The sequence below is a fragment of the Ammospiza caudacuta genome, chromosome 2 (assembly GCF_027887145.1).
Source record: "Ammospiza caudacuta isolate bAmmCau1 chromosome 2, bAmmCau1.pri, whole genome shotgun sequence".
NCBI classification, from domain to species: domain Eukaryota; kingdom Metazoa; phylum Chordata; class Aves; order Passeriformes; family Passerellidae; genus Ammospiza; species Ammospiza caudacuta.
Window position 1 is genome coordinate 1,320,646 of NC_080594.1, and position 13,798 is coordinate 1,334,443.

The 13,798-nt window shown below is 48.5% G+C and overlaps 1 protein-coding gene across 2 annotated transcripts in view; it reads left to right on the forward strand.

Moving 5' to 3' along the window:
• Positions 1-13,511, forward strand: part of HUNK (hormonally up-regulated Neu-associated kinase) — a 37,473-nt gene extending 23,962 nt beyond the window's left edge. The window contains exons 6-10 of one of the 2 annotated variants that reach the window (XM_058825717.1): positions 1,772-1,907; positions 4,344-4,512; positions 5,008-5,091; positions 8,698-8,878; positions 11,047-13,511. In XM_058825717.1, the coding sequence (XP_058681700.1) occupies positions 1,772-1,907; positions 4,344-4,512; positions 5,008-5,091; positions 8,698-8,878; positions 11,047-11,690 (1,214 nt within the window). In that variant the 3' untranslated portion in view covers positions 11,691-13,511. The remainder of the gene's footprint in view (positions 1-1,771; positions 1,908-4,343; positions 4,513-5,007; positions 5,092-8,697; positions 8,879-11,046) is intronic. The other variant, XM_058825718.1, reaches the window with a different exon arrangement.
• Positions 13,512-13,798: the final 287 nt, after the last annotated feature.

Here is a 13,798-nt window from a genome sequence, read left to right on the forward strand (position 1 = left end):
AGGGACATTTTGGAGCTGCTGTTTGATTTTCCCACTTGGGAGCCTGTTTCTCATGAAGCCTCTTGAACAGCAGCTCTCTGGGTATTGATTTTAGCTGAGCAGAGGTCAGTGGGTGTTCACTTGGCGTATATTCATTTTCCTTCATTTTTTTTTCCCTGGGGAAATCATTTTGCATGATGGATGGTTGGAAACTTCCAGGAGGGAATTTTCACCCCAAAATTGGCTTCTCCCAGCCTGAATCTGTTGGTCTGTGGCACTTCACAAGCTTCATTTAATTGGCTTGCCTTTTGGCAAGGCTGGGGGTGGAGAAGTAGGATTTTTTTAAGGAGATTTTGGGTGATTTGGAGACCAAGCATGGTGGTGGTGAAGGAGGGAGTGTGGGTTTGGGGAGAGGGATTTCTGTGGCTCAGAGCCAATGGGATGTGTGAGGTTTTTAACACAGACACTGGAGCAAGAGGGGATTCAATGGGAGAACAAGGATTTGTTGTTTGCTGGGATGGGGTGAAGAATGGGCACCCCAGGCATACAGAGAGCAGCTCCCAGCAAGTTTGGTAATTTGGATGTAGGCTCTTCCTGCTGCTCTGCCTCATGGCTGCTGCAGGATAATAACAAAAATGCTGGAGAGTATTCAAGTAAAGCATCTCCCTTAAATCAGTGGTTTGCGAAGAGAGGGATTAGGAAAAAACCCAGCTGAACTGGTGAATACAGAGTGAGAAGCCTCTCTTGCACATGTAAGCTTCTTGACACAGAGTTTCTCCAGCTGAAACCTGATTTTTGCAGGGTATTGTACACTGAGGTTGCTCAGGTTGGTAGGTGTTGTCACTTGTTGGGTCTAACCCAGATTTATTTAGGGAGAAACCCTCCCTTCCTCATCCTCCACCCTCCCCAGCCTGTCCTATCCCACTGTGGTGTCACCATGAGGCGCTTTATTCTCCTTAAATTGCACCTAGGAGCAGTGAAATAATTGATAATTTGATAATTGAGGATTAATAATCCTTGATAATCTGAGGAATAAAGACCAGGCCTAGCTGAAACAGAGTTTATTTTCAGCTCAGGGGCTCTTCTTGTGAGCTTTCAGGCAGATCACTTGATTTCTTTGCTCCTAATCATGTAAGAAGCACGTGGCTTAAAAATTGAGGGTTTTTGAGGAAACTCAGGAGGAGTGGTTGAGTGTCATTGGAAGTTGAAGGTCCAGGAGAACAAAGCTAAGCCTGTTAATTTTGCTGCACTCTTTTTAATTTGGCTAAAACCTTCTGCAGCTGATTGTAGGTGGGATGGGAGCCAGAGAATTTATCCTTGTCACGTCAAGGGGAGCCAAATTTGCTGTGTCTTCCTTCTCAGGTCTGCATCCCCTCCCTCCACTCACCCCTGGTCCTTCTCCTTCTGCTTTGATCCAGGGATTTGTCTCTGACCTGGCTCCAGCCTCTTGCCCTCATGTGGGAATTAAATTAATTAAAAGTTGGCTCACCTGCTCCGAAACTTCAAATGAGCTCTGAGCCAAAAATGCCTTTTCTGCTCTCATTGGATATAAAATAAATGCATTAAATAACATCTATAAATCATTGTGGCTGTAAATCATTGTTTGTTTCAGTTACTAATCCCTTATCAGTGCTCCCATTTTCCCAAGGACACGGGAGCATGCAGTAAGGGAATTGTTAATTTTTAGTGTGCTCTTGCTCAGGGTACACACCTGTGTTAACTCACCTCCTGTGCCGGGCCCAGAGCAGATGACAGAGCTGATTTTTGGGGTTTTCCCTCCATCTCTTCACAGCTGCCATCAACTTCCTGCGCTCTCTGCTGGAGCCAGACCCTGCCAAGAGACCAAACATCCAGCAGGCCCTGGCAAACAGATGGCTCAATGAGAACTACCCTGGCAGGGCACCACCCAATGTCACCTACCCAAACAGGTACAGCAGGGAGGGGAGGGGAAAACCTGCCAGCACGGCCCTGGTGTTCCAGCTCCACTCGTGTCACATCCTAGGAACTGTGAATCCCATCCTAGAAGTCATGGAGATGGACGATGGATGGATGGATGGATGGATGGATGGATGGATGGATGGATGGATGGATGGATGGATGTCAAGCAGCTTGGGTGCCTAGGGGTATCACTGGACCCATCCCCAGAAATGTGGGCCTGTAATCCCCAGGATATAAAGGTGGCCCCTGTGATGAATTGTTTCCCAAGGGATGAGAACAGGCAGAGCCATTCTCTCAATACCACTCTGTTGTATTCATATTTCTAGAGTCCCATACTGTTGTTGTTATATTTCTAGAGTCCCACACCTTCTCTCAGTGTTTTCTTATGGCTGCAAATCCTCACAGCACAGACTCCTTCTTCTGCACATGGTTCCTTCATAGCCAGGGCTCCTCCAAGGCTGTCCCTGCCTGGCCAAGCCCAGCCCCTTTTATCCCAGTTACCTTCACTGGCCACAGCTGCAGCCCAAGGAAGGACATCACAGCTGCAGCCCATCAAAACAACTGGGACCTACGGGGGCAAGGCCTAGACACAGATATTCAAGTACAATACTGATATTTTACTAGGACTCAAAGGCCACCTCTACTATATCACTCCTCTCCAAATTTAGGGGACATGTGAATCTGTAAAGAGTAAAAGCCTTTAAAGCGATTCTTTCTCTCCTTTTTTAAAAATAATACTACTTTTGTTTCATTAGTTGATGTCCCATGCTTGACTTACCTAGACTTTGTCATACTGGAGCTTTACAGGGAGAAAAACCTGCAAAGTTTTAAATATTTAAAGGTGTGGCCTGGCTCCTTTTGAGCTTGTCTCAGAAAGCACCACTGGAGTCAGCTTCCATGGAATTTCTCCAATTTTTCCTTAGTGTGCAGCTATGGATAAGATGTGGTGAAATGGTGTGTGAAAAACCCACTGCTGAATTTGCAAAGGATTAATTCCTCTCTTAATCAGCACATAAGATGTTCTTGCAGTGCCCTTCCACTCCTGTGGGGGTAACTCCCATTGTCACCAAGACAGGAGCGTGGCAGAAAGGGAAGAGCATGGAGATAATGTGGGAGAACAGCAGAAGCTGCATTTTCAGGAGAATATTTTCCCAGGCTTTTTATAGGCTTGCTTTTGTTGAAGAAATTCCCTGAAGGCAAGCAAAAATTTTCCCATTTTGCTGAGCGCTTCAAGTTGAAATTGCTTGGATTTCTTTTGCTGCCCAGATGTCTCAACGTGCAGTGGCCAAGATAAGTTCTGCTTTTGAATTTGTGAAAAAAAGACACAACCCCATTAGGCATTCCTTAGGGGCAGAAGGAGTGTTCACAGGCACAGGGAACACAGGGAATGAGTTATTTGAGATTTCCCAGGCTGTGTTTGACATCTTGTCTGAGTCCCGTCCATCAGAGCCCAGGCAGGAGTGGGAAAAGTGGGGAGGAATCTTGCAAAATATCACCCTCTGATATTAGGCTTGGTATTAGGAGTGAGGAATATCCTCTAGGAACAACTGGAAGCCAGCACTTCTCTGGAGATGGCCGGGAGCTGGTGGTACCTCTGGGAAGCTGGCCAGCCCATTCAGAAGTCTAAATAGGAGCAGAGCTCTTTGGAAAAATCTGCTTTTAACTCAGGCTGAGCCAATGCTTTGGCATCTCCACAAGACCTCTGTTCTGCTTTTCTCGCCTTGGCTGAGGCTGCTCCAGACTTTAGAGAGGAGAGAGACATAAACAGGGCTGTGACAGCAGGGAGACAGCAGTGCTGCCATTCTGAGCTGCAGGAATAATCCTGTGCATCCCCTTTCTCCAGCAGGAAATTCTCTGGCTAATTAGGGCAGGGACACTGCAGCAGGTAGGGAAGGGGGTGAAGCTCAGACCTGTTTGATTAGGAGAAAAGGGCTTTTCAGAGAGCCAGATTTTTGGCTGGATTTTACCTCTTTTCCTTCAAAACCAGCTCATCTTCATGATTTTCAGTGGTCAGGTATAGGGGAACAAATGGCCTGAGCATCAATCACGGTGCCATTTCCCATCAGGGATGGACAGAGTGAACAGAATTCTGTTCATTCCTGCAGCTCCTGTGCTCCCATATTATCTGTCCTTTCCCTGCCTGGCTTTCCTGGGTCAAAACATTTGCCCTCAGGTCAAATGCAGCGTTCTCTTGGGGGGTCAGAGCCTGTCAGCACAGAAAGTCTCAATAACCAGGGTTATTCTCAGTAACCAGGGTTCAGTAGGGTTCAAAGTCTCAATAACCAGGAAATTCTCAGCAGCCAGGGTTCCAACACCTGCCTGCTCCTGGGAGACTGGAACTAATCACCCCCAATTACTGAGCCCCTGGGGTGTTCTGCCCTGGAGAGGACACCCCGAAAACCCTGCTGTGCCTCTCCCCTGCGCAGGATTCACCTGGAGGACCTGAGCCAGAGCGTGCTGCTGCACATGACCGAGAAGCTGGGCTACAAGAACAGCGATGTGATCAACACCGTGCTGTCCAACCGGGCCAGCCACACCCTGGCCATCTATTTCCTGCTCAACAAGAAGCTGGAGCGCTACCTGGCCAGCCTCAGGGTGAGCCAGCTGCCTCCTGCCACTGCGGGGGGACGAGGGGACAACAAGGCTGCAGGTGGCCTGGCTTGGTGGCATTTGGTCTCCCAGGATTACAGAAAATCCCAAGGACCATCCATTAGGAATTGCCCCTGTGCTGGGTTAGTTCTGCTGCTTGGAATGCCAGTAACACAATTTATGGAGTCAGGACATCAAGAAGAAGCTTAAGAGCTCTTAAATTTATTTAGGTTGGAAGTGAAAAGTCAGCTGAAAGTTTTACCTGAAGCATAGCACAGACCTTCCAATCTGACAACAGCATCTCAGTTTTTTCCCTCCCTCAGTCCTTTCCACATTGCCACAATGATATTTACAATGTAATGGACCAAATCCATCATCCCTGTGAGCTGATGCCCCTCCACTGAATGCCAGGAGTGGGTGTAGTCCATTAAGCAGTAATTAAACCTTGGTGCTCTCTAATTATCTCACATATTTGACTTTTCTGTGCTTTTGTCTCTGCAGAAGGCTGAAGGCCAGGACAGTGTTTGCCACAAGAACCAGCTGTACCAGATAGAAAAATACAAGGCCAATAAAGACTCCTATGAGGTAAAGCTCAGCAAGGCTTGGTGCAGTGCTTTGAGAGCAGATTGAACTTGAGCATCCTTGGTGATGGTGATTAAAGTGATGGGATTGTGGAGAAAAGAAATAGCTGTGGTCTGGCCTGTGCAGGACAAATAAATTCCTTTCAAAGAAAGAAATAGTGACCCCCAAGAGAGGAACTAGAAAGGGTAACTTTCAGGATTTTTAAAGAAATTAAATGTTTTTAGGTGTCTGTTTGGCAAAATGATGAAAAACACAGGGGGGTCCATAGTTTCATTCTGGGGTGCAAAAATATGAAAACTGAGTGTTCTGGAGGCTCTGGGACCTTGGTGCTGCAGGACAGAGAGCTGGGTGGCAGCCAGGGTGACCCTCTGGTGTCCTGGGCCAACCCTGCCTTGGCTGCCAGCAGCAGTGAGGCTGGACTAGCACAGCACTCTGCAAAGTCAATTTTCTCTGCTCCTTAGCAGAGGGGATGTGGGCTCAGCCTCTGCATCATGAAGGAATTCCCCTGGGCAGACACAAGATTTAACCTTTTGCTCTGTCGCTCTCCAGTCTCCTTGCCTGCAAGCAGAGAAGGTATTTTGTATGAAATCCTGGCTGGATTTCTCTTCCCTGGCTGATTCTTTGCCAAGCACTAAAATTACAGGAGTAATGTGAGCTGTGCAAGTGTTCCCTGCCAGCACAAAGAGCAGCATTCTTGGGGAGGCTGCCTGTTCCAAAGGCTGCTCCTCAGCCCTGGATTGATTATCTAATTGCAGGGGCAGATCTGTGTCGGGGCTGGTTTTGTTTATTATAAAGGCAAGCTGAACTGCAAGCCAGATGGAAATATCAGGGCAAAGCACTTACTCTTTTCTCGAATAAATCAAAACCTTCTTGCTAGGAATGGACCAGCAGTGGGTAGACCAGATGAATGTGACATTTCACAAAGCTCTCACAACTTCCCCAAGCTGTTCCCTGGAAACAGGGGCAGCAACTGGGGGCTGAAGGCTCCAGATCCTGCCTGGAGCACCCTGGCAGGGGCTGGAGATGGGCTCTGGGGTCCCTCTCACCCCACCCTCTGCTTCCGCAGGGGTTCTGTCACTGTAGCTGTGCTCCCAGGAGGAATTGGGAGCGCAGGTCCCCAGGGAGCAGAGCTGCAGGTTGCCATGGGAATGGGAGGGGGAGGGATGGTCAGCTCCAGCTCCAGCTCCAGCAGAATTCCTCCCACCTCTCTCCAGCCATGGGAAATGAGGATTTGGCTTCAGGAGGAGCAGCTGGGCAGGCAGGGGGAAAAGGGCAGTGGTTGTGTCCTGCCCCTCTTCTCCTGCTGCAGGGTGGGCAGGGGCAGGCAGGCAGGACTCTGTGCTCTCTCCATCTCTTTATTTGTGGAAGGGGTCTCAGGATGAATGGCTGTCCCTGCAGGGCAGCTGAGAGGGCTCACAGGTGGAATTTGCAATTTTGAACAGCTGCTGTCCTTGTCCTATCGCCGTGTCAGACGTGGCCAAGCAAACACCCTTTCAGATCCATTGCCTTTCAGATCCATTGCTGGGGCTCAGAGCAGGTTTGAGGGTCAAGGTCAGGACAGGAAATAGCAGAGGATGATGTAATTCCCAGCCTATTCAAGCACAGCATACCGGTGCAACTCCTGCATTGTGGGACACGGCAGTGCAGGGGGAACTTCTGCAACCCCCCTGAATGAAATCTTCCTTCCCTTTCCCAATCCAACTGAGTGGCACCTTGGGATTCAGGTCCTGAGCCACGTTAGCACTTTCAGAAACACCCCAAGACCATTTGCAGTGCTCATCCAGCGTGAAGAAATTAATTGGCAGCACCGGATATGTGAATTTCCTTTGCCAGGGCTGCTTTCATTGTGTAGAGTGGCTGGCTCAGAGAATGTGCCAGCAGGGTGAGGGCACAGGCAGGAGCACTTGGCAGGTGAGGAGCTGCAGCTTGGCTCCTGCGCCATCAGGCTAAAAACACTGCAGGCATGGAACATCCAGAGGCTCAGGATGAGCTGCACACCTTCCCCCTGGCTGCTGGGGCAGGTGATGTAGTGGTTACCAATAATAATAATAATAAAAATCCCACAGCATTATAGCAGTGTTCTTGCTGCTGCTGGTTTTGGTGCTGTTGCCACCTCACCCTCACCAGGAGTGAGGTGCCTGATCCACACTGTGGCTCCAAGCATGGCTCCAATGGATGGGCACCTCCAGAGGTGGGCAGAGGTGGGCAGCTCCACCAGGGGCTCCTTGGTGGCTGTGGAAGGGTCAGGCAGCTGCAGCCAGCCAGAGGGAGAGGAATTGCAGGGGATGAGGGATGGAGGGGGGCAAAAACACCCAAGCACAAAGGGAGGCTCCTCCAGTGAGGAGGATCTCAGGTTCTTCTTCTCCCAAGTCAACCATTTCACTATTAAATCAAAAAGCTTTGGTCTGTGAGTCACTGAAGGTCTTCTTTCCAACTCTGCAACTCCTGAAAGGTTGGTGAGCCCAGCAGTGCCAGACATGGTCCATGCAGGGAGCCAGGCTCCATCTGAGCTGGGAATGTTCATAACAGGTCCAGATTTTTGCCTCTTCATGTCCATCTTCCTTCCAGAGCTGTTTAGTGGTCCAGAAGAATCTTCTGCATCTTTCTTTTCCTCTCTCAGGTGTTTTTATGCACTTCACTTTGAGGGTTTTCGTAGACTCCACATCAGTGAGCTTGCAAAAGAAAATCAAGAGTGGCAGTGCATAATTACCAGACAAAACAGGCACATAATTGGGGGAAGGAACTTTCCTTCACTTTTTAAAAAGACTTGTACTTGCAGTGACCTTCTAATCAGATGAGCAAAACATGTTGCTTAAATGAGAACTGTGATCAGAAAAACAACCCCAAACCAACCAAAACATTTTTTTTTATTGTGGAATAAGGCTTTGAGCTCCCCTAGAAATCAGTGGCAGGTAAAAGGTGTTAAGCAGTTTGCTGAATCCTGTGACTGAAAGAAGAAACAATGAATTTTCCCTGTAAAACAGTGCTTTGAAAATTGGCTTCCCCTTCAGAGTCCTACTCCCAGGGTGTTTTTCCTCTGTCATCACTGGAGATCAAACCTATCTTCTTGCAATTCCTCCTCCAGCTGCCTTCCCCATCACAGCCAGGAGTTATGGCTCAGAGAAAGGATGGCTTAATAGTTTTCTCCCCTTCCATCTCTTGTCCAGTTGCAGAGATGCTGTAAAAGCAAGGGCTGGATTCCTCCAGGTCTTGTCTGGACAGAACAGAAATGACTCAAAGGCTTTAAACTTCTTTAAAACTTTGCAGCTCACCTTTTTAAATCTCAGAGGGAGTGGAGTAAAGAGAAATCAAAGGGAGTTTTTTGGTAGGGTATTTCGGGTATGGAGGAGCACAAGCCTTCACCTGCTTTCTCCAAGAGAAAAGTTTTCCTTTTCGTTTAATTTTCTAAGACCTGCCTGAATGTCAGCGCAGATGGGAGCCATGAAATCATGGCAAACTGATCAGAGGCAAATGAGACATGGAGGATTTAGTTACTCTGAGATAAGTTCCTTGTAAATGCATGGTACTTAATCCACTTTGTAGGTCTGGGGGTCACTGCAACTTCCCTTGAGTAAACCAAACTGTTCTTGTTTGTTTTACAACCTAAAGGACAAAAAACTCAAAGAGCAAGAAAAGAAAGGGGAGATCCTTCACCGTCAGCTCCCAAAGAAAACTGAGAAAAGTCCAGTTTCATATAGACAGCCTTCTTCCTGTCTTATCTCACAGATCCAGAACACCAAGGCTCTGCTGAAGGACCGGAAAGTCACCAAGGCCGGGGATCCGGACAAAGGTCAGTGGGAGAAATGCCATAGTGGGTCTGTGTCTGCATGTGAGGTGTGGTGTTTTTAAACCTGTCCTATGTGGTGTGGTGGTTTTGAGCCTGTCCTGTGTGCTTTGCTGGTTTTAAGCCTGCCCTGAGCTGTGTGTGTGTGTTTGTGAGTAAAAACTCCGGGTTTGCCTTCCCTGCCGCTCCGGGGGTGGTGTGGGAAAGGAGCCTGGATAATGTCAGCACACGTGGAGTGAAATGCCCTGAGGAATCCATGGTGGTGCTCAGCAGTCAGGAGCCCTCCCTGTCTGTGTTTGACAGGATTCCTGCAGTGCTTTAGCAAGGCAGCTTCTTCCCCTGTTTACACGTCCTCACACGAAATCCTCCGCGCTCACGCTGCTGTTTTGAAAGCATCACCACCCACCCTGGATCAGTGAGGAGCCAGAGCTGGTAGCCAAGCTCCTTCCTACCAGCCCCTGTTTTCCTCAGAGGGGGCTAAGGAGAATCCCTGACCTCCCTGAGGGGTCCCTGAGAGGAATGGGAAAGGGCAGCCTCAGGGAAAGGCTGCAGGTGGGACTGCCAACATCAGCATCAGCAAAAGGAGGGGGGAAAATGAGCAGGGAAAGGAAAAGATGTGACAGAGGAGAGCACAGCATTAATCACAAAGGGCAGCCTGAGAGGGCTGGGTGAAAACTGTTGGCACAGAAAGGAGTGGAGGAAAAGAGGAGTCAGCAGGAAAAATGGGCAATGCAGACCTGGATGGGACACACTGAGGAGCAGCAAGGTGATGTGGCCTCTGTTAGATAGGGAACTAAATGAGGGGAGATGGAAACATCCACAGTGATGGAAAACATTCACTGTGGTGTCAGGGAGTTATTCAGAGTGGTGGTTTGTGATGCTTTCATGCTCATTGCCGTGACTTGATCATTTATCATTTGTTGTGCTCAAAGTGAGAAAAAATTGTCCAAGTCGTGTTTGTCTGGCAGCATGGGAACCTCTGCTGCATGGTGGCAGGAGTCCAGAGAGCTGGGCAGGAATGGGACAGAGTTCCTTTAAAAAATATTAAAAAAATTTTAAAATGCCCATTTTGCTGAGATTTGCTGTTCCTTTTGGGAGGAAGGCACAGGGGGAAGAAAATCTAGTTCATTTTTTTCCCTCTTTATGTTTCTCCCTTTTTTGTTCTGAAAATTATGCAGATCTCAGCTAAAGCATATCTCTGCTTATGGAGACTATATTTTGGCACATCTTAAATAATTTCTGCCAGTTTTAGAAAGAAACTGGACAGAATGAACTTCTTCCTACTTTTCCCAGACAAGTGTGAGATTTCATCCTGTTCATCCACAAGACCATCCCTCCACAAGAAATACACCTGAGATTGTGGCTGGAACCTGAGTGCTGGCAGAGCTGAATTATTTCAGATCCTTTTTGGATGATTTGAGACCCAGGGAACTGATGGAACAGTTTCCAGTTAATTCAATTAGGGGGGCCTGGCAGTCAGGTTCCTTGGACAGCTTTCCATCAAGGCAGCAGAACGTGCTTGTTTGTGATGAGCTTGGCATGAGGCAGTGCCAGCGTTCTGCAGGAGCTGGGCAGATCTTCTCCACGAGCTGTTTTGTTTGACTGGGCCAAATCCTGCAAAGATTTTGTGCCATTTCTTTCCAGCCCTTGCTGGAGGAAGGTTCTTGCTGAAGTTGGTGCAGCAAGTCTGTTCCAACTGTAACAGGCTGTGCTGGCCAGTGCTGCTACTCCATATTTACGTGTGTGAAACCAGGGACAGATTTGGTTCCAAAATGCAAGGAGAGCCTTCAGAGATTAACTCACTGTGCTCCCCTGTGTCTCTAGGTGTGTCAGGGAATACAGGCCCAGCAAGAGCCACACAAAGTGGTGCTGACAGAGGAGAAACGTGAGATTTCCCAGTGTGTGTGTGGTGGTGTGGATATAATTAATACAAACAGCTGGAGACATCTGTGCTTTTCCTTCTCAAGTGCCTGTTTGAGTTTAAGCACTTTTCCTGCCTGTGAGGAGGAGGGCAGATAAATCACCTGGGAAGCAATGGTGTTGGTACAGAGGGTGAGGGAGTTGGGTTGTGAGTGCATCCCAGACTGTTTGCTGCATGCCCAGGTCCCTGTGGCCGTGGGCAGTGCTGGTAACTGCAGTGTGCTCTCCTGCTTCCTTCTCCCCTTGCCTTGCAGACTCCAGCGGCGCCGTGAGCCCTTTCCACGAGCCCCTGGCAGCCAGGACGGGCTGTGTGACCTCCAGCTCCCTGGAGTACCTGGAGGTGCAGCAGGCTCCCCCCAGGACCCCCCGGCTGCTCAAGAGGCAGGAGTCCCCGCAGCCGGAGCCGTCCCGCATCGGGGGCCGCCCCAAGGACTCCCCCCTCATCCTCAACATCGTGCACTCCTTCGAGTCAGTGGACAGGGAGGAGCAAATAGACCAGGTTTCCCCCTCTCACCAGTACAGAATTTTGGGCTCTCCAATGAATTTCCCTTACAAAAGCTCCAGTGAAAGGACACTGTCGCCGCTCTTTCCCCCGGGGAGCACGTCCCCCGTCCACCCCACCCAGGTCTCCTTCACCTATGAAGAGAAAGCATATACAGCAAAGGAAGAGGCAGTGTCCCCTACCCAGCTGGTCCCCAGCAACCCCCTGGGCAGCCCAAACTGTGTGAAAAGCAGGGGCAGGTTCCCCATGATGGGGATCGGACAGATGCTGAGGAAGAGGAACCAGAGCATGCAGTCGGCCAGCGAAAAGCCCCTGGAAGCCAGGATGCCTCAGCTGCAGCAGATGAGCCCCACACAGATTTCCTTCAACACGGAGGCTCTCAGCGGCCAGTGTTAGCCTGACATCCTGGGATTTGCACTGCTCTTCTCTGGGATCTAACCTTTTTCCCCTTTGAGCAAGAAGGGAAAGCCACAGGCACGTTGCTGTCACCCCGCGGTGGTGCAGCGCAGGAGATCGGAGGTTTGCTTGCAAGGAAGGCACTGTCCTGCATATTACAGTTGAAAGGAAAGGGCTCTGCTCGTGCTGTTAAGAAATATTCACATTTGGCACCTGACTGTACAGTAAAACACCCTGCAAGGCTGAGCGGATCTGTATTTTCACTGCTCTCACCTGGGTGGAAGAACCACGAGCACCGAGGTTTGGTTCCCCCAGGGAATCAGTGCCAGGCCAGGATCTGTGCTGAGACTGTCCCTGCTCCACCTGCCTGTGCCACACAGCCCGTGCTGCTGCTGTAGGCATTGCTCCTGGGCCAGGAGAGGGGCAAATGCCAGTACTCTGTCCAAAGCGAGCTTGCTGACAAGCCCTGCCGAGAAGATGGAGGTGGTAGAAAGCTTGAGTAAAGACACGAGAGGTCTAGCTCAGAAAAAGTGGGAATATTGGGATTCAAAGCAGATTTTGCTGTTAATTACATAAAGTAGGTAATAACACAATCATTTTTTTCATTAAGAAAACTGTGATTATTTAAAAACAAGTATCATCATGTGGAAATTCACTGCATTGGTCCCTGTTACACCAAGGCAGCTTTGGACACACCTGAAGGCTTCTCTGAGGCTGCAGTGAATTAAAAAGACTAATAAAGGACACCTGAGCCTGTACCAAGTCCATTTTATACTCTAAGATTGGTAATGTAGTGGTTACCAAAAATTGGGTATTGTTATCAGCAGTGGAGATTGACTTTCTTAAAAGACACCATGTTCTGTATACCAGTCTTGTTTTTCTAAGTAAATGATACATCTGAGAGGTTGGCAACATCTCTTTGGTTCTGTCTCTGTCCTCAAACCATTTCCTATAAATGAGAAGGTTTAGCCAAAGACAAGGACTGCTCTTTTCTCTCCTTTGTACCACCCCTGTGTATGTGTTATATGTTCAGAGCATCTCAGCCCACTGAATGGGCTGCTCAGTGCTGGCAAAAGCAGCAGAGTGATACCCAGAGCACCCATCTCATCCCTGCAGGTGGGACCTTCCCTCAGCACTGGGCTTTGGCCCTGGAGAGCCCAGGAGCATCCTGGACGCTTCAGGGGGGTGAGGAGTCCCACCTCTGAGGGAGTTGTGTAAACTAATACACATGAAAACCCCAATATGATGAGAAAAGACAGCCCTGGAATAGTTGTATCTATTTTCAGATCATTCTGTTTATGGAGAGCACCTGTTCATCCCAAGGGGGCCATTTTAACTCCTTCATTTATAAATGTTTGAGCATTTCATTCTCTTCATGCTAAGATCACGTTTGTGATGCCAAACCAGTGGGCAGAGACCACTGAAAAAACAGGGATCACTGAAATCAGGGATCACTGAAATCAGGGACCACTGAAATCAAGGATCACTGAAATCCCCCCTTTGTGTTCATCAGACTCCCATACCCGAGCAGATGGCAGATGCCAACTTGAATTGCAAACTCAGGTTTATTTGGAACCCAATAAAAGGTTGGGGGAGGCAGGAAAGAGATGTGTTTTGGGTTTTTTTCTTTTCATTTGTGGAAACACAGGAAATATGTGTAAGGATCAGAATGAAAACAAATGTGAAGTATTTTATTATATTTATAGAGAATATATGAGTACTACAGTGCTAAAACATAACCGTATATTCAGCATAGTCAGTAGCTATGTACAGCCCAACTGCAGTGACCACAGAAGGGACCTACTGAATATCACAGTGGAAATTCCAGGGGGGAAAAGCTGTATTTGGGATCATTATTAAATATATGTACTTTTGGAACAAGATTGCCACAGACTGCTGACTTTGTTTGCCACGTCACTGCATAGGAAATATAAAAACTCAGGACAAAAAATACAAGGATGGTGCTTGGAGCAGCCTGGTCTAGTGGAAGTTTGAGATCTTTTTTTGGTGTTTGTCTCAGTCTTGGCACCAAACCTGTCATGAATGTGTTTGACAGCTGAAAATACACCTTACACTTCAGGCTGGGTGTTGGGAAAAGAGCAGTTCTG